General features: G+C 47.6%; 1 protein-coding gene across 3 annotated transcripts in view; it reads left to right on the top strand.

The window, feature by feature from the left end:
- The first annotated feature begins 657 nt into the window (after nucleotides 1–657).
- Nucleotides 658–18,042, top strand: part of PDE6B (phosphodiesterase 6B) — a 34,624-nt gene continuing 17,239 nt past the window's right edge. Inside the window, exons 1-3 of one of the 3 annotated variants that reach the window (XR_006296246.1) lie at nucleotides 658–1,273; nucleotides 5,488–5,640; nucleotides 5,945–6,034. Coding sequence is in view for 2 of the 3 variants with exons in the window: in XM_043573242.1 (XP_043429177.1) it covers nucleotides 734–1,273; nucleotides 5,488–5,640; nucleotides 5,945–6,034 (783 nt within the window). In the remaining variant the exon portion in view is untranslated. Of the gene's footprint in view, nucleotides 1,274–4,205; nucleotides 4,474–5,487; nucleotides 5,641–5,944; nucleotides 6,035–18,042 lie in introns of those variants that run through there. The other 2 variants (XM_043573242.1, XM_043573243.1) reach the window with 2 other exon arrangements.

Below are 18,042 nucleotides of genomic sequence, written 5' to 3'. Positions count from 1 at the left end.
ATAAAGGTTGCCCGGTAAGTAGGAATTGGGCCAGGGAAAAAGATGTGTGGTGGGGGTTCACTGAGACTTCTAAGGGCACTAGCTCTTAACAGAGAAGCTCTGTTGTGCACCCAGGTGACCTATTCTCACATGCAAACCCCTCACCTGCAAGACCAAATGCCCAGGCCACCTCCTCACCATCAGAGAGAAAGGAAGGTCTCTGCAAACCCCCATCTTGTGGCCCGACCTCCACACTGGATGCCGGACCATCTTCCTCCCTTCTCCTCACTTCCTTCCATGAGGACGGAGCCATGGAGCTGCATTTGTTGACCTCTGGCACCATAGGAGGGTCCCCCTCTCCCTGCCTGGGGCTGGGCTGCAGTTCCCCGAGGGGGAGAGCTGGTGCCCCACCTCTCGAGCACACCTGAGCCCAGGTATGAGGGCCAGGAGATGTGGGGATGCCTGTTGGACCATCCAGAATTATCAGGCAATCCCCCAGGCAGAAAGGGTCACGGTGTTTGTGGGATTACCCCTCTGGAGGATTAGGTGTGAGGGGCTCCTCCGGTGGAAGCCAACTCCCTACCCCCAGCTTCCCAGGACCCCTGCCACAGGCAGAAGCCCCTGAGCTCCCATCATCACCCACCCCTGGGAAAATCAGACCGAGTCCGAGATCTAAGGCAAGGGGGGCAAGCGTGGGTGAGTCAGCTGGCGTCCTCCCAGTCCTCAGTAATCGTCATTAAGAAAGGCTTTGCTGATGACAGTGTTTGCTGGGAGTCTGTGTGTGCCTGGGGACCGGCCACGACTCCTGGACGGGCAGTGGGACACCATGAGCCTCAGCGGGGAGCAGGTGCAACAGTTCCTTGACCAGAACCCCAGTTTCGCGGACCAGTACTTTGGGAAGAAGCTGAGCCCCGAGAATGTGGCTGGCGCCCACGAGGACGGACAGCCGGTGGACTGTGCCAGTTTCCGCGAGCTGTGCCAGGTGGAGGAGAGCACGGCCCTCTTTGAGCTGGTGCAGGACATGCAGGAGAGTGTGAACATGGAGCGGGTGGTCTTCAAGATCCTGCGACGCCTCTGCACCATCCTGCATGCCGACCGCTGCAGCCTCTTCATGTACCGCCAGCGCAACGGCGTGGCTGAGCTCGCCACGCGCCTCTTCAGCGTGCAGCCCGGCAGCGTCCTAGAGGACTGCCTGGTGCCCCCCGACTCTGAGATCGTCTTCCCACTGGACATTGGGGTTGTGGGCCACGTGGCTCAGACCAAGAAGATGGTGAACATCAAGGACGTGACGGAGGTGGGTTCTGGGCCACGACTGGTGCGGTTGGCGAGAGGTCCCTACCCGTCCCACGGCCAGCCTGCAGGCCATGTGGGGGCCTCTTCTTTTAGGAAGGCAGCCTGGGGCAGTGGGGTGAGTGGGGTGAGTGGGGTGGCTTGGTCCAGAGCTCACAGAAAGGAAGGAAGCCAGCCTTGAGGTGGCTGGGAGGGCGGCCCGGACAGGCCCTGCTGCCTCCCTGACGCATAGGCCCCTGCACAGGAGCTTGGGGGGGGAGGGGGTGGGGGGGAAGGGGTCAGAGCAGGGGGCTGTGCAAAGGCCCAGAAAGGAAGGGCCAGTTGACCCTGGAGCCTGGAACTCACAACCCCATAGGAGACCATGCTGCTTGCTCGCACAGGCAAGTTTGGGGGTTCGGGAGAAGCAGCAGGGAGACCAGGGCTGGTCCAGGCGGCGCAGGAAGGGTAGGCAGGAATTCGTGTTGCTGAGAAATAGGACAGGCTCTTGTTGGGTGGGAAGGAGGGCGAGTGTGGGGCTAGTACAGCAGGAGGACAGGGTCCCTGGGGTGGAGGCCAGGGCAGGTGGCACTTGAGGGAAGGAGGTGCCTGTTGGACATGTGTGAGGGGCAAGGGCCTCCAATGTGGGCATGGGGTTGAGGAGCTCCTAGAAGGAGCAGGAAGAGGCCGCTGGGGCAGAATGGGAGCCACTGCCTTCTCCCCTCTTCTCCTTTCTTGCCTCTGAGAGGGGCAAGCAGGAGCCCTGAGCTGGACCAGCCTCTTCCACTTTCAGTGAAGGAATCTGGAGGGGGTTGCCCACCAGGGTGGGCTTCTCTCAAAACAGCTTCTGTCCCCTAGTTCCTGGAGGCGAACAGACACGTGCACGTCCCCCCAGGTCCCTTGGGAAGGAAGTGGTGGCAATCCTCTTAAACTTATCTGCTCTAAACAACCCCAGGTCCAGCGACCTGAATATAGTAATCTCTGGGATTAGCTTCATCTCCACTCCCGTTTAAGAAATGGGTCACCCATGCATCAGAATATCAGGAGCCTGAATTAACAGGAAAATAAGGAATTCGGCAGTGAGGAAAGGCGTGGGGGGCTTGCACTGAGTGACTTCCCCTGCTCCTTCTCTCTCTACATCTTGACCCCTCCCTTCTTGAGTCTGAGGCAGACCCCACAGCCCCCAGGGGCCTGTCCTCCGACTGGCCTCCCAAACCTGTGCTGGGTGAGGGTCTGGGTCAGGTGGCATGGCCATCCTGGGTCCTGTGCCTCCTCTATCCCTGGGCCCTCGGCTTCTTCAGACCCTCCCGCCTCCATGAGGACAGCCTGCCCTAATCTGTCCCCCGGTGGGCCAGGGGCATGGCACTGGCCTCAATCTTCAGGGCTGTGCTGGCTCCTCTTTATCTCAGACGCGGTGGAACTGAGAACAGAGCCCACATCAGCCAAAAAGCACATTTCCATTAAGTGTGTCACAAAGCTCTAAGCGTTGCCGATGTCAGGCTCCCAGACCCAGGTTGTCGTCAAAGGGGATACTGAGACAGAACCTTGCTCCGTCTGAGGCCCCAGCACCCTACTCGCAGGATGAGGAAAGCATGGAGGCTGTTTTTGGAGGGTAGTGTGTGCCAGCGGGGCAGGGAACCCTTGCAGGCAGCCAGGACAGCCAGTGTGTCGTGGCAGGAGGACACCGCAGGGCTGCAACATCACCCCACCACTACTTTGCAGCTCCTAAGACCCCCAAGCGTTCATGGCAAGCAGCCAGGCAGAAGGGACATGGTTCTGGGACAGTCTCTGACTCCCCTCCAAAGAGCTGTGGGCCCAGAAACGGTCCATCACAAGGGTCCTGCGTATTGCCAAGGCATCCAGACCCCAGTTGGGGCAGCCAGCCGTTGGGGGGTCGAAGGAGGCTAGACTGCCATTAGGGGCACGGCTTTGTGGGGAAGGTCTAGGAGCCAGGCCAACTCTGAAGAGGGAGGAGGGCGACAGCACCAGGCCGGCAGTGCAGAACATGGATAGATGCTGCAGGAGAGCAATGAAGAGGGTCTGGGCAGTAGGGACAGGGTTGGGGGCACTTTCGAGCAGTCACGGGACCCCTAGACCCACTGAGGCCGAGGGGGAGGGAGGTGCCAAGGAGACACCAAGTTCCCCTCCATGGGGTGGTGGGTGGCTTCCAACCCCTGGACTGGGAGCACGAGAGGGCAGACGTTTCGGGAATGAGGCTTAGGATGCCGTGGGGCTGGGGCTGCTCCTACTCTCACACTCTGCTACAGGAAGCTCTGGTTCCAGGGCTTCTGGGAGCCTGCGCATAGCCCCCTGCCCACAGTGTGGTAGGGGCTCTGAGTGAGGTGGGGTCTGCTTCAGCAGAGAAGCCGGGGTGGGAGCGTTGACATGGACACAGTGGAGAAGAAGACGCAGGCAGGGAGCCTGATTGGGCACAGGGTACAAGGGTGTGGCACGCAGGTGACTCCAGCCCTGGGGTGACTCTGCTCAGACCGCACAGCTCTGGGTCAGAACCTTCCTGAGGCTCCCTTCACCTTGTACCTAGGGTGTTGTGGGAGCTGACGAGCTACCTGCAGGGACAAGGAGAGGCTACAGCCACGGGCGTCAGAGTTAGGGTCCCAGTGTGGCAGGAACAAGAGGGGGTGTTGGTACGGAGGGGGCACCTGGGAGTGGGGGTGCTGCTATGGCGGGGGGCACCTGGGAGCAGGGGTGCTGGTGGGACCCCAGGTGGGAAGAGGGGAACACAGCTGAAGGGCAGAAAGGAAAGTCTGGGGCAGAGTCGAGGACCTGCCAAGAGACCCAGCCATGTGGCCAGGAAGGTAACTGGAGAGCTCAGAAACACCAAGGATGGGAGCGTGAAAAGGGCCCTGAGCTCGTGCCTGTGCTGGGCCTGGGGTGAGGTGGAACACCCCCCTTTGTGTCACGGAACGCTGGTGCCACTCCCCACGCTGCTGCCACCTCCGGGGCTCAGTATTGATTTCCCTTTGTGGCTGCAGGTGACAGCTACCTCTCCAATCATCAGGCAGGAGAGGAACTGAGAAGATTGGTGCCAGACGCATGCACCTCTTCGTGAGAACATGGGATGTCCTCGTCCCCAGCAGGCTTCCTCTGACCTCCCATTGGCCTGAACTGTGGCCCAGCTGCCCATGCAAGGGAGTCTGGGCAGCGGACGCAGCGTCCTTGGGCCACATGAGGGCGGAGCCACAGAGAAGGCGCGGGAAGTCACATGGGGTCAGTGACTCCTCTGTCTGCCACAGGACCAACAGTCCTTGAGTAAACCCCAAAGAGCTCTTTTAACAAGTAATAATAACCAAATGTAGGGAGCGTTTACGGAGATTGCCTCACTCAACCTAAGCTGACGGGTGAAGAGAGCAGCCCAGGGCTGTCCCACCCTTGCTGGAGGTGACACGGTGGCAAGCCCAGGCCCTGACCCAAACAGCCCAACTCTGAGCCATCCACTGCAGCTCTGTGTCTGGTCACTTGGGCCTCATGTAAATAAATATGAGCACCAAGAAGTATGAGGGTAGAGCTGGAGTCACATCCACTCTGAAGGACAGTCCCAGTCACCTGGGGGACCTCATCCTGGTGACACTCTGTCACTTGTTCCCTGTGGGAAGTCCGTCAATCAGCTCCCAATCAAGGAGCGACCCGGAGGAGCAACCCTAAAGCTAGCGGGACTTGCCCTCGGGGCCAGACGCGGACACATGCCTTATCATAGGGGCAACAGACCCCACGGAGCACCTGCTGGCTGGAGCATGACCCCAGGAGACTCCCAGGGGACCCTCCACCCCGACTCACACTCACCCTTTATTCAGCCAACACACTTTTTGGGAAGGAGCATGTGGGGCTGGCCCAGAGGGAGGTGAAGGTAGGAGAGGGCGGCCTGATCTAGGAGGGGCTTTGGGACAGGTATCCAACAGACCTGCTTAACCGGATGACAGCAGGTGCGGAGGGACCCAGGCCTGCCACATCCAGGCTTGTGAGGGCTCAGCAGAGTCTATGATGGAGAGCTGGGGTAATTGGCTCCAAATCGAGGGATAGGGACTGCGCCAGGCTAGAGCCACAAGGACAGGCCACGGGCTACGTCTTCCTGTGCTGCCTGGGCTCCCGACGCCAGCACCTGGGTCTTAGCACTGGCCTGGGCAGTGGCCTCTGTGCAGCTTAGGCCCGGCCTCCCCGGGGTCAGGGTGGGCCAGGTCCACAGACTGACTGCCTCTCTTTTCTCCCCTCTTCCTGCCTGCCCAGTGTCCCCACTTCAGCTCCTTCGCTGATGAGTTGACCGATTATGTGACAAAGAACATCCTGGCCACACCCATCATGAATGGCAAAGACGTCGTGGCCGTCATCATGGCCGTGAACAAGCTCGACGGTCCGTGCTTCACAAGCGAAGATGAAGATGTGAGTGTTGGGGGCCCTTGCGGGCATGGGTGCCTCCGTGTGTGGGCCACCCCGTCCCCAGGTCTGTCCTGTGCTGGCGGGGCGCGCGTGTGTTCTCTTGGTGTCTGGGTGTAGACCTCCCCTCCTCTTAGCTCTGAGAGCCCGCGCATGTGTGTCTCCTGCACACCATGGGCCTGCGTGCGTTGAGATCAGTGCCGCGTACGGGCCCTGCTCTGGGCAGCCGGGCGTCTCTGCACCCTTGCACACCCGAACGCCTTCTGAAAACTGGGGTTTTAAACTCGTGCTGTTATAATCCCCGTCTCAGGTTTTCCTGAAGTACCTGAATTTTGGCACATTGAACCTGAAGATCTACCACCTGAGCTACCTGCACAACTGTGAGACACGCCGAGGCCAGGTACCCACGCGTGCGCCTGGCCAGGGCCATCCCGCCCCAGCCTCCCAGCCCTCCAAGATGTCCAAGTGTGTCCAGGTCCCCGTGCCAGTCTCTCTGGACAGAGACGGTGTGTGTCCAAGCTGGGCCAGTTCCAGAGCACTCCAGGGAGTGTCCCATGGCTTTTGTGGTTGCGGTGTGATGCTGTGAGTGGGCCGGCTACAGCGAGGCAGTGTTGGGAAGCCATCGTGTGGCTGGGACCCCAGAGAGGTTGGGTCTCTCATCCCTGACTCTCAACCCTGACTCTCCCCCAGCCCGGGCGGGCATGGGTGCCTGTGAATGCTGTAGACACTCCTTAGAAGCTGCCTCAAACCCTCTGTGGCAGGAGCTGGGGCGGGAGAAGAATGGACAACAGCCACTCATTGCCTGAGTCTCCTGGTGGGTTCAGCCCTTGCTACACAGGATAGCAATTGCTTCCAGGGCTGGAATCTGCTTTCCCCCAGCGAGGAGGGTGTGGGGCCTGATGCAAGCAAGGTGGGGCCTTGTGTTTCGGGGAGAGGTGCAGAGCTCACGGGCGCATGAGGTAGGTTCCCTCTTGTCCTCCTGCCTCGGGCCCAGGCCCCCTGGAGCCCTGGGAGACAGTGAGTGGGCCTGGCAAGAGGACAGAAAGGCAGCTCCTGTCACTCCGGGCCTTGGGCTGGGAAAGCTGTACGAGACGTGGCCTTCAGGCTGAGCCTCAGAAGATGCTGAGGATGAACTGGTCACTCTAGGCCATCCCCACTGTCTGTTCTGTCTGCAAACGCTGGGTGCGTCCTGGGCACCTGCTGTAAACTTGCTTAAAATGATGAGAGGTTCCTGTGCTTCTCTCAGAAAGGTTGTCTGGGAGCCCCCTCCCGACCCACGAGCTACAGAAGGAGCAGCCTAGGCAGGTGGTCTGGGATCCCCTGAGGATCTTTTGGCCAGAGGCCAGCCCTATTGATAGAGAAGAAAAAAGCCTCTGAGAGAGACCTCCCACAGGCTATGGCCACATGGGGTTAGGGCCAAAGCCCAGGGGGACAAGGCTGGCCATCCTGGTGCTCCAGCATGTCTGTGCAGAGGGGGTGATGGGAGGATCCTCTGGTGAGGACAAGAGGGTGCCCTGGGCAGAAAGAAAAACATGGCCTGAGGCCTTAAAGGACATGATTGCTCAGTTGGGGGCTGGTCAGGCAGGGCACAGAGCCGGATGGGGAACAGCTTAAAGGGCTGTGAGGCCGGCATGACACTGGCATCTAGAAAGGCCACCAGGTTGACGGTGCCCTTTGGAGGGAAATCGCTGTGAGCCCCACACTGTGGGAACAGGGGTTTGCACTGGAGATATGTCTCCCCTCGCCCATTTATTAATTTATGCAATAATTTATTTTCATCAGTTCGGAGTCCTGAGTATTTCGATTACAACCCTAGTCAACTTTATTGATTTTGTTGTTCAATCTGTTCTGACTGTAGCCACTGGGAGCCTCTCAGTGAGCTCCTGTGCCATCTGACATAACCCATTGACCCCATTATTCTGGGGTGTTTTTGTTTGTTGGGTTGGTGGATGGGTAGGTTTCTTGGTTTGGCGGGGGGAGGGTTTGCACATCACTTTCTTTCTATTTTAATTTTTTTTTACATTTATTTATTTTTGAGAGACAGAGAGAGACAGAGCACAAGTGGGGGAGGAGCAGAGAGAACATCACTTACTTTCTGATGCTCCAGGGTCATTTGTATATTTCCTGTCCAGTCCTGAAATCAGCAATTCCTCAAGGAGCCCTGGTTCCTTGTATTGGGGAATGTCTTAGAAACAAAGATCTGGGCACTGGGTGTGCTCATTGCTACTGGGGTGTCAGCTTCAAGGTCTGGTCAGCTGACAGGGTAAGGAAGTCTATGTGTGCATACTAGCCTGTGCATAGACACATCTACAAATATTTCTACATGTAACCATGAACCCATATTAAGTTAAACTTGAGTTCTTGCTGGTGTCCACAATGTAACCTGACACCACAAGGATGTTCTGGCCTCCTCCTCTTTCTGGTAAGCAAGTTTCCACTCTGACAGTGAGATACCTGGCTTCCGTCATCCACCACTCATTTACTTAATTGTTCAATTCTAGTGCATGTGCGCAGCAAGAACAGAATTGTTAACCCATGGGATACAACTTTACTAAGCAGAGGACAGTGTTTAGTCTTACAAGTCTCTGCTCATTTCCAAAAATACTTCCATCAGCACCTTTTCTCTGCCTCCTTCAGTGAGGTAATTTCAAGTGTTAGAGTTTGATTTTCTTGTCAGAGTCTGCATTCTTTCATCCCCCCGCCCCCCCCCCCCCCCCCCGTCTGCTAAATGACTGTGCTATTGGCACACATTGAGGTTCATTCTTTGTGCTGTAAATTTCTACCGGTCTTAACAAATGCATCATGATAGTTATAAACTCTCACAGTATCATAAAGAATAATTTCACTGCCCTGAAAATCCCCTGTGTTCCACCGTTCACCTCTCTCTCCCCGTCTCCACTGAACCACTGGCAACCACTGATCTTTTTACTGTCTCCACAGTTTTACCTCTTCCAGAATGTCATATAGTTAGAACCATGCGGTGTGTAGCTTTTCAGATTGGCTTCTTTCCCTTAGTAAAAGGCATTTAAGATTCCTCCACGTCTTGGGGCGCCTGGGGGGCTTAGTTGGTTAAGCGTCTGACTTAGGCTCAGGTCATGATCTCACGGTTTGTGAGTTTGAGCCCTATGTGGGGCTCTATGCTCCCAGCCCAGAGCCTGGAACCTGCTTCAGATTCTGGGTCTCCCTTTCTCTCTGCCCCTCCCCCCCCTCAACAAAATGAATAAACATTAAAAAAAATTTAAGGGCACCTGGGTGGCTCAGTCAGTTGAGCATCCAACTTTGGCTCAGGTCATGATCTTGCAGTTCAGTTCACGAGTTCAAGCCCCACATCGAACTCACTGCTGTCAGGGCAGAGCCCGATTTGGATCTTCTGTCCCCTTCTCTCTGCTCCTGCCCTGCTTGTTCTCTCACTCTCTCTCTCTCTCTTTCTCTCTCTTTCTCTCTCTCTCAAAAATAAATAAACATTAAATTTTTCTTTACTCTAAGATTCTTCCAAGTCTTTTTATGGCTTGATAGCTCATTTCTTTTTAGTGCTAAATAACATTCCATTGTCTGGATGGACCACATTCACCTACAGAAAGACATCTTGATTGTTCCCAGTTTGGAGCAATTGTGAACAAAATTGTTAAAAACATTTGTGTGCAGGTTTTTGTGTGGATGTAAGTTTTTAATTCAGCTGAGTATATACGAGGAGTGGAACTGCTGAATAACACGGTATAATTACATTTAACTCTTTAAAATTTTTTTTCAATGTTTTTTTTTTTTTTTTTTGAGAGAGAGACAGAGAGAGAGTGTGTGTGAGCTGGGGAGGGAGAGAGAGAGACACAGAATCCGAAGCAGGCTCCAGGCTCCAAGCTGTCAGCACAGAGCCCGACACGGGGCTGGAACTCACGAACCGTGAGATCATGACCTGAGCCGAAGTCAGCTGTTCAACCAACTGAGCCTCCCAGGTGCCCCTAATTGTACTTAACTTTGAGAAACTGCCAAAAAGCAACTGGGCTATTTTGCATTCCTATCAACAATGAATGAGAATTCCTATCATCAGTTTTCAGTATTGTCAGTTACTTGGATTTTAGCCATCCTAATAGGTGTATCTCATTTTTGTTTTGATTTACAATCCCTAATGATGAATGCAATTGAGCATCTTTTCTTTTCTTTCTGGATTTTTCTTTTTTCTTCTTTTTAACTTTATTTTTTATTTTTTTAAATTTACATCCAAATTAGTTAGCATATAGTGTAACAATGATTCCAGGAGTAGATTCCTCAGTGTCCCTTACCCGTCTATCCCATCCCCCCTCCCACAACCCCTCCAGCAACCCTGTTTGTTCTCCATATTTATGAGTCTCTTCTGTTTTGTCCCCCTCCCTGTTTTTATGTTATTTTTGTTCCCCTTCCCTTATGTTCATCTGTTTTGTCTCTTAAAGTCCTCATGTGAGTGAAGTCATATGATTTTTGTCTTTCTCTGACTAATTTCACTAGCATAATACTCTCCAGTTCCATCCACGTAGTTGCAAACGGCAAGATTTCATTCTTTTTGATTGCCAAGTAATACTCCAGTGTGTGTGTGTGTGTGTGTGTGTGTGTGTGTGTGTGTGTGTATACCATATTTTCTTTATCCATTCATCCATCGATGGACATATGGGTTCTTTCCATAATTTGGCTATTATTGATGGTGCTGCTATAAACGTGGGGGTGCATGTGTCCATTCGAAAATGGCACACCTGTATCCCCTGGATAAATGCCTAGTAGTGCAATTGCTGGGTCATAGGGTAGTTCTATTTTTAGTTTCTTGAGGAACCTCCATACTGTTTTCCAGAGTGGCTGCACCAGCTTGCATTTCCACCAACAATGCAAAAGAGATCCTCTTTATCTGCATCCTCACCAACATCTGTTGTTGCCTGAGTTGTGAATGTTAGCCATTCTGACAGGTGTAAGGTGGTATCTCATTGTGGTTTTGATTTGTATTTCCCTGATGATGAGTGATGTTGAGCATTTTTTCATATGTCGGTTGGCCATCTGGATGTCTTCTTTGGAGAAGTGTCTATTCATGTCTTTTGCCCATTTCTTCACTGGATTATTTGTTTTTTGGGTGTTGAGTTTGATAAGTTCTTTGTAGATTTTGGATACTAACCCTCTATCTGATATGTCGTTTGCAAATATCTTCTCCCATTCTGTCAGTTGCCTTTTAGTTTTGCTGATTGTTTCCTTCGCTGTGCAGAAGCTTTTTATTTTGATGAGGTCCCAGTAGTTCATTTTTGCTTTTGTTTCCCTTGCCTCCAGAGACGTGTTGAGTAAGAAGTTGCTGTGGGCAAGATCAAAGAGGCTTTTGCCTGCTTTCTCCTCGAGGATTTTGATGGCTTCCTGTCTTACATTGAGGTGTTTCATCCGTTTTGAGTTTCTTTTTGTGTATGGTGTAAGAAAGTGGTCCAGGTTCATTCTTCTGCATGTCGCTATCCAGTTTTCCCAGCACCACTTGCTGAAGAGACTGTCTTTATTCCATTAGATATTCTTTCCTGCTTTGTCAAAGATTAGTTTGCCATACATTTGTAGGTCCATTTCTGGGTTCTCTATTCTATTCCATTGATTTGAATGTCTGTTCTTGTGCCAGAGCATCTTTTCATATACTATTTGACATCTGTATATCTTATTCTTTGGTGAAGTGTCTGTTCAGATATTTGCCCATTTTTAAATTAGTTTTCTGTTTTCTTATTGTTTCATTTTTAAAGTTTTTATAAATTTTGGATGCAAGTCCTTTATCAGATTTCTGTTTTGCAAATATTTTCTCCAAGGGTATAGCTTGCCTCTTCATTCTCTTAACAGTGTGTTTGGAAAAACAGAAGTTTTAAATTTTAATAAAGTCCAACTTATCAATTTTTCCTTCATGAATTATAGTTAGATGTTGTATCTCAAAACTCATCACCATGTCAGTTGATACATGAATGGATAAAGAAGACAAGGCATATATATATATATATATATATATATATATAGTGGAATATTACTCAGCCATAAAAGAGAATGCAATCTTGGCATTTGTAACAATATGGATGGAGCTAGAATATATCATGCTAAGCTAAATGAGTCAGTCAGAGAAAGACAAATCATACCATATGGTTTCACTTGTATGTGGAATTTAAGAAACAAAACAAACAAGCAAAGGGGAAAAGAGAGAGAGAGAGAAAGGCAAACCAAGAAATAGACTTCTAACTACAGAGAACACACTGAAGGTTAGCATAGAGGAAGTGGGTGGAGGGATGGGGGAAGTAGGTGATGGGGACTACAGAGGGCACTCATGGTGATGAGCACCGGGTGATGTCTGGTACTGTTGAATCACTATATTGCATACCTGATTTAACATAGCACTATATGTTAACTAACTGGAATTAAAATAAAAACTTAAAAAAAAAACACCTCATGACCAAACTCAAGGTCATCCATATTTTCTTCTATAGCATCTTTTAGGAGTTTTATAGTTTTGTGTTTTAATTTCTTTCAATGTTTATTCATTTTTTGAGAGAGAGAGAACATAGCATGAGTGGGAGGGGAAGAGACAGAGAGCACAGAATCAGAATCAGGCTCCAGGCAGGGCTTGAACCCACAAACTGAGATCATGACCTGAACCAAAGTCAGAAGCTTAACTGACTGAGCCACCCAGGCGCCCCTATAATTTTGTGTTTTATAGTTAGGTCTATGAGTTAATCCTTGTGAAAAGTGTCAGGTCTGGGTCTAAACACACTTGTTTGCATATGGATGTCAAATTGTGCAAAGATGAACCTTTCTCCATTGAATTGCCTTTGTTCCTTCATCTAACTGCAGTTGTCTGAGTCTATTTCTGGGTTCTCTATTCTGTCTTATTCATCTATGTGTCTATTTTTTCACCAATACCATAGTGTCTTTATCATTATAGTTTTATAGCCTTGAAATCAGAAACATCAATTCTCCAACTTGTTTTTTCTGTAGTATTATTCTGGCTATTCCATGGGTGGGGGGAGGGGCCTTTCCAATTAAACTTTAAAATCAGGGGCTCCTGGGTGGCTCAGTCAGTTAAGTGTCTGACTTCGGCTCAGGTCATGATCTCACAGTCCATGAGTTCGAGCCCCGCGTTGGGCTCTGTGCTGACAGCTCGGAGCCCACTGCTTGCTTCAGATTCTATGTCTCCCTCTCTCTCTGACCCTCCCCCGTTCATGCTGTATCTCTCTCTGTCTCAAAAATAAATAAACTTTAAAAAAAATTTTTTTAACTTTAAAATCAGTTTGTCTATATCCACAAAGTACCTTGCTGGTATTTTAATTGGGACTTCGTTTAATCTGTACATCAAGTTGGGAAGAATTGGCAACAATAATGGGTCTTCCAGTTGACGAACAGACAATCTTTCTCCATTTCTTTAGATTTTCTTTGGTTTCTTCAGAATTTTGTAGTTCTTGCATATAGATTCCATATATATTTTGTTAATTTGCACCTAAGTATTTCATTTTTATGCTAATATAAGTGATATTGTGTTCTTAATTTCAAATTCCAATTATTTATTGTTGATATGAAGAAAAGTAACTGACTTTTGCATATTAACCTTATATCCTGTGACCTTAAAACAATCTCTTATTAGTTCCAGGAAGGTTTTTTAAATTGACTCCTTGGTATTTTCACATAAACAATCATATCATCTGCAAACAAAGACAGTTTTATTCCTTCCTTCCCAATCTATATGCATTGCATTTCTTTTTCTTGTCTTATTGCACTTGCTAGGACTTCCAGTACAATGTTGAATATGAGTGGTGAGAGGGGACATCCTTGCTTTACTCCCAATATTAGCAGAAAACATCCACTGTCTCACCATTAAGTTTGATGCTCACTAAAGGTTTTTGTAGAATTTTCATCTAGCTAAGGAAGCTCCCCCTCTGTTTCTATTTTGCATAGAGTTTTTATTCTGAATGAGTGTTGGATTTATGTCAAATACTTTTTCTCCATCAATTGATATGATTGTGGTTTTTTTTTCTTCTTCAGCCTGTTAATGTGGTAGATTATATTAATTGATTTTTCAAATGTTGAACCAGCCTTGTATCACTGGGAAAAATACCACTTAGTTGTGGAGCATAATTATTTTTATACATTACTGGATTGATTTTGCTAATATTTTATTATGAATTTTTGCATCTAGGGGAACTGGGTGGCTCGGTCCATTAAGCAACTGAGTCTTGATTTTGTGTCAGGTCATGATCTCATGGTTTGACATAATTTCTTCCCTGTGTTTGGTGGAATTCATCAATGAATTCATCAAGGACTGGTGCTTTCTTTTTGGAAGATTATGAATTATTGTTCTAATGTCTTTAATATGTACAGTTCTGGGGACGCCTGGGTGGCTCAGTCAGTTAAGCATCCAACTCTTGGTTTCAGCTCAGGTCATGATCTCACAGTTCGTGAGTTTGAGCCCCACATTGGGTTCTGTGCAGACAGCTCAGTGCTTGTTTGGTATTTTCTCTCTCCCTCCCTCTTTGCCCCTCCCCTATTTGTTCACTCTCTCTCTCACTCTCTCTCTCTTTCTCAAAATTAACAAATGAAGTTTTAAAAATGTTAAATGCATACAGTTCTATTCAGAGTATTCTATTTCACCTTATGTGGGTGTTGGCAGTTTGTGTCTTTCAAGGCATTAAAAAAATTATTTTACCTATGTTGTCACATTTTGGGGCATAGTGTTGTTCTTAATGTTTACTATTTATGTATTATTTTTTTTCTCCTGCTTGCTTTACACTTAAATTGGTTTTCTTTTTCTAGTTTATTTTTCTAGTTTATTTTCTAGTTCTTTTTCTAGATTATTGATTTTGGATCTTGTTTCTCTTCTAATATGTGCATTTAATATCATAAACATCCCTCTAAGCACCGCTTTCACTGCATCCCACAAGTTTTAATAAGCTGTATTTTCATTTTTATTTAGTTCAAATGCTTTATAAATTTCTCTAGAGACTTCTTCTTTGACCCATGTATTATTTAAAAGAGTTTTTTGTCTCATATATTTTGTAATTTTCCAGCTACTTTCTGTTTAATTTCGGATCCTTAGTTTAATTCCACTGTAGTATGATAATATATTACTCCTTGTGGTTTTTATTCTTTCACATTTGTTAAGATGGGTTTTATGGCCCAGAATATGGCCGATGTTGGTGACTGCTCCATGTGACCTTGGAAGTACATATTTTCTGCCATTGTTGCGTGGAGTGTGTGTTGGTGTCCGCTGTCTCTGGTGCTCTTTTGACAACTCTTACTGATGTTCTGGCTGCCAGATATATCGATTACTGAAAGAAGAGCACTGAAGTTGCCGACCTGTTGCTCTCTCAAGTCCCATCAGTTTTTGCTTCTTGCGATTTGCTGCTCTGTTGTTAGATGCATACGCATTAAGGATGTTATCTTCCTGGAGAAATGACCCCTGTACCATAATGTAATGTCCCTTTTTACACCTGATAATTTTCCTTCTCCTGAAGTCTGCTTTGTCTATAACTGACATGGCTACTCCAGCCTTCTTTTGATTAGTGTTAGCATAGTATATATTTCTCCCTCTCTTTACTTACTTTTCTAATTATCTTTCTTGTGCTAAAAGAAACACTATAAAACTTGGTATCTTAACCATTTTTAAGTCTACAGTTCAGTGGTATTAATTACATTTATTGTGTAACCATTATCACCATCCATACCCAGAACTCTTTACACATTTCCAAATTGAAACTCTATGCTCACTAAATACTCACCCCCCAGGCCCCTTGTCCCCAGCACCTGGCACCCATCACTCTACTTTCTATCTCCATGATTCTGACTACTCTAAGTACATTATATAAGTGAGATCACACCACGTTTGTCTTTTTGTGACTGGCTTGTTTCATTTAACATAGAGTCTTCAAGGTTCATCCATGTTGTAGGAAGTATCCAAATTTCTTTCTTTTTAAGGCTGAATAATATTCATTGTCTGGATAGACCACATTTTGCTATCCTTTTTTCCATCAATGGGCACTTGGGTTGCTTCCACACTTTATTGTGAATAATACTGTTATAGGTATGGGTGCGCAAACATCTCTTTGAGACCTTGCTTTCAATTCTTTTGATTACATACCCAGAAGTGGAATTGCTGGTTCATATGGTAATTTTATTTCTAATTTTGGGGGAATTGCCATACTGTTTTCCACAGTGGCTACACCATTTTCCATTTTCCCACCAACAATGCACGGGGTTCAAATTTCTCCACATCCTCACCAATACTTGTTGTTTTCTGTGTGTTTTTCATAGTAGCCATACTAATGGGCATGAAGAGGTACTTCATTGTAGTTCTGGTTTGCACTCCCCTAATGATTAGTAGTTATTGATCACCGTTTCACATGTATATTGGCCATTTGTGTATCTTCTTTGGAATATCTGTTCAAGTCTTTTGCCCACTTTTGAATATGTCTTTTTTCTTTTGTTGTTGAGTTTTAGGGGTTCTCTACATATTCTACATATTCACTCCTTATGAGATATGTGATTTACAAATATTTTATCCCAATTTAAAGGTTGCCTTTTTAATCTGTTGATAGTGTCCTTTGATGCACAAACGTTTTTAATTTTCAGAAAGTCCAATTTGCCTATTTTTTTTCTTTTGTTGACTATGCCCTTTGCTGCCCTATCCAAGAAATCATTGCCAAATCCAATGTCATGAAGCTTTTTCCCTATGTTTTCTTTTAAGAGTTGTGTAGTTTTAGGTCTTATGCCTAGGGCCTTGATCCATTCTTAGTTCATTTTTGCAAATGATGTGAGGTAAAGACCCAGCTTAATTCTTGGACTCTCTATTCTATTCCATTGATCTATATGCCTGTCTTTATGCCAGCATTAAGGAAGCTTTGTAGTAAGTTTTAAGTGCAAGAAGTATGAGTCCTCTTTGTTCTTCTTTTTCAAGATTGGCTATTCAGGATCCCTTGAGATTCCTTGAGATACAAACTTTAGGATTTTTTCTAATTTCCACAAAAGAATTTATTCAGATTTTGATAGAGATTACATTGAATCTGTAGGTCACTTTGGGAGGTATTGATATTGTAACAATATTAACTCTTCCAATTCATGACTAAGGCAGTTCTTTCTCTTTATTTATGTCTTCTTTAATTTACTTCAGCTATGTTTTCTAGCTTTCATTGTTACAATAATGCTACATTTTATAATTATCCATGTATTTGCCTTTATTGAAATCTTTATTTATTCATGAAGCTCTGAGTACCTGTCTTGTGTCCTTTCATTTCACCTACAGGGCTCCCTTTAATATTTCTTTCAGGGCATATCTAGTGGTAATAAATGTCCTCAACTTCTGTTTACCTGGAAATGTCTTAATTTCTCTCGCAATTTTTAAGGACAGTTTTGCCAGATATAGGATTCTTGGTTGACAGAGTTTTTTTTTTTCTTTTAGCACTTTGAATATACCAACCCATTGTCTTCAGACCTCCAAAATTGCTGATAAGAAATCTGCAGACAACCTTACTGAGGATCCCTTGTGTGTGACAAGTCCCTTTTCTCTCACCATTCTCAAGACTCTCTTTGTCTTGGCTTTCAACAATTTGATTATAATGTGTCTTGGTGTGGATATTTTTAATTCATTTTACTTAGAGTTTGTTGAGCTTCTTGGATATTAATATCCATGTGTTTCATCCAATTTAGGTGGTTTCCAGCCATTATTTCTTCACTATTTCTGTGTGTCCTTCTGCCTTGGTAGGGTCTAGCCCACCTCCCTCGCAGCTAGTGTCTTGAGTGGCTCTCATTCTGCCCTTGCTCTGTGGTCCCCTCTTCTCCCAGGAGTAGTTAATGCAGCTTTCTCTTGGTCAGGCCCCTTAACTTAATTGCTGTGAGGACATTTCCCCATTTCTTACCATCAGCTGCTCCCAAGCAGTGACCTCAGGCTAAGATTCAAATCCAACCCCATCTTCCCAGGTATGTGCCTCAGAGAGGCAAGTCTGGGAGCATTCTCTTGGCCCTATCCCACCATGCACACTTCCCCCCACTGGGTATTCCTCAGAGGCAGGGGACACAGTTCCCTCCAGGAAAGTTGCATCACAGGACAAGCCAGGTTTTCAGTTCGCTGCCTGTCATATCCTGAGCCCTTACCTCCTTCTCCAGCTACCCCTGCTTGAATGCTCCCCTTTATAAACACAAATCAGGGCCTTGTCTGCCGCTGTCATGGACACATCACAGGGTCCTTCTCCCTCTGCATCTTGTCAGCCCACTCCCACTCAGCAGTCAGAGCCATATTTTGAAAACTTAGGTCATGTCACTGGATGACCTCAGGGGCTCCCCTGCACTGCCCTTTCCCTCCTTCTGGCTCTCCCCACCCTTGCTCCACCCCAGCCATTGTCCCTCAAAGGGGCCTTTACACCTGCAGGTCCCTCTGCCAGGAACACTGTTTCCACACAC

The sequence above is a fragment of the Prionailurus bengalensis genome, chromosome B1 (assembly GCF_016509475.1).
Source record: "Prionailurus bengalensis isolate Pbe53 chromosome B1, Fcat_Pben_1.1_paternal_pri, whole genome shotgun sequence".
NCBI classification, from domain to species: domain Eukaryota; kingdom Metazoa; phylum Chordata; class Mammalia; order Carnivora; family Felidae; genus Prionailurus; species Prionailurus bengalensis.
Note: the sequence above shows the minus strand (reverse complement) of the source record. Positions and strands in the feature narration are given on the sequence as shown.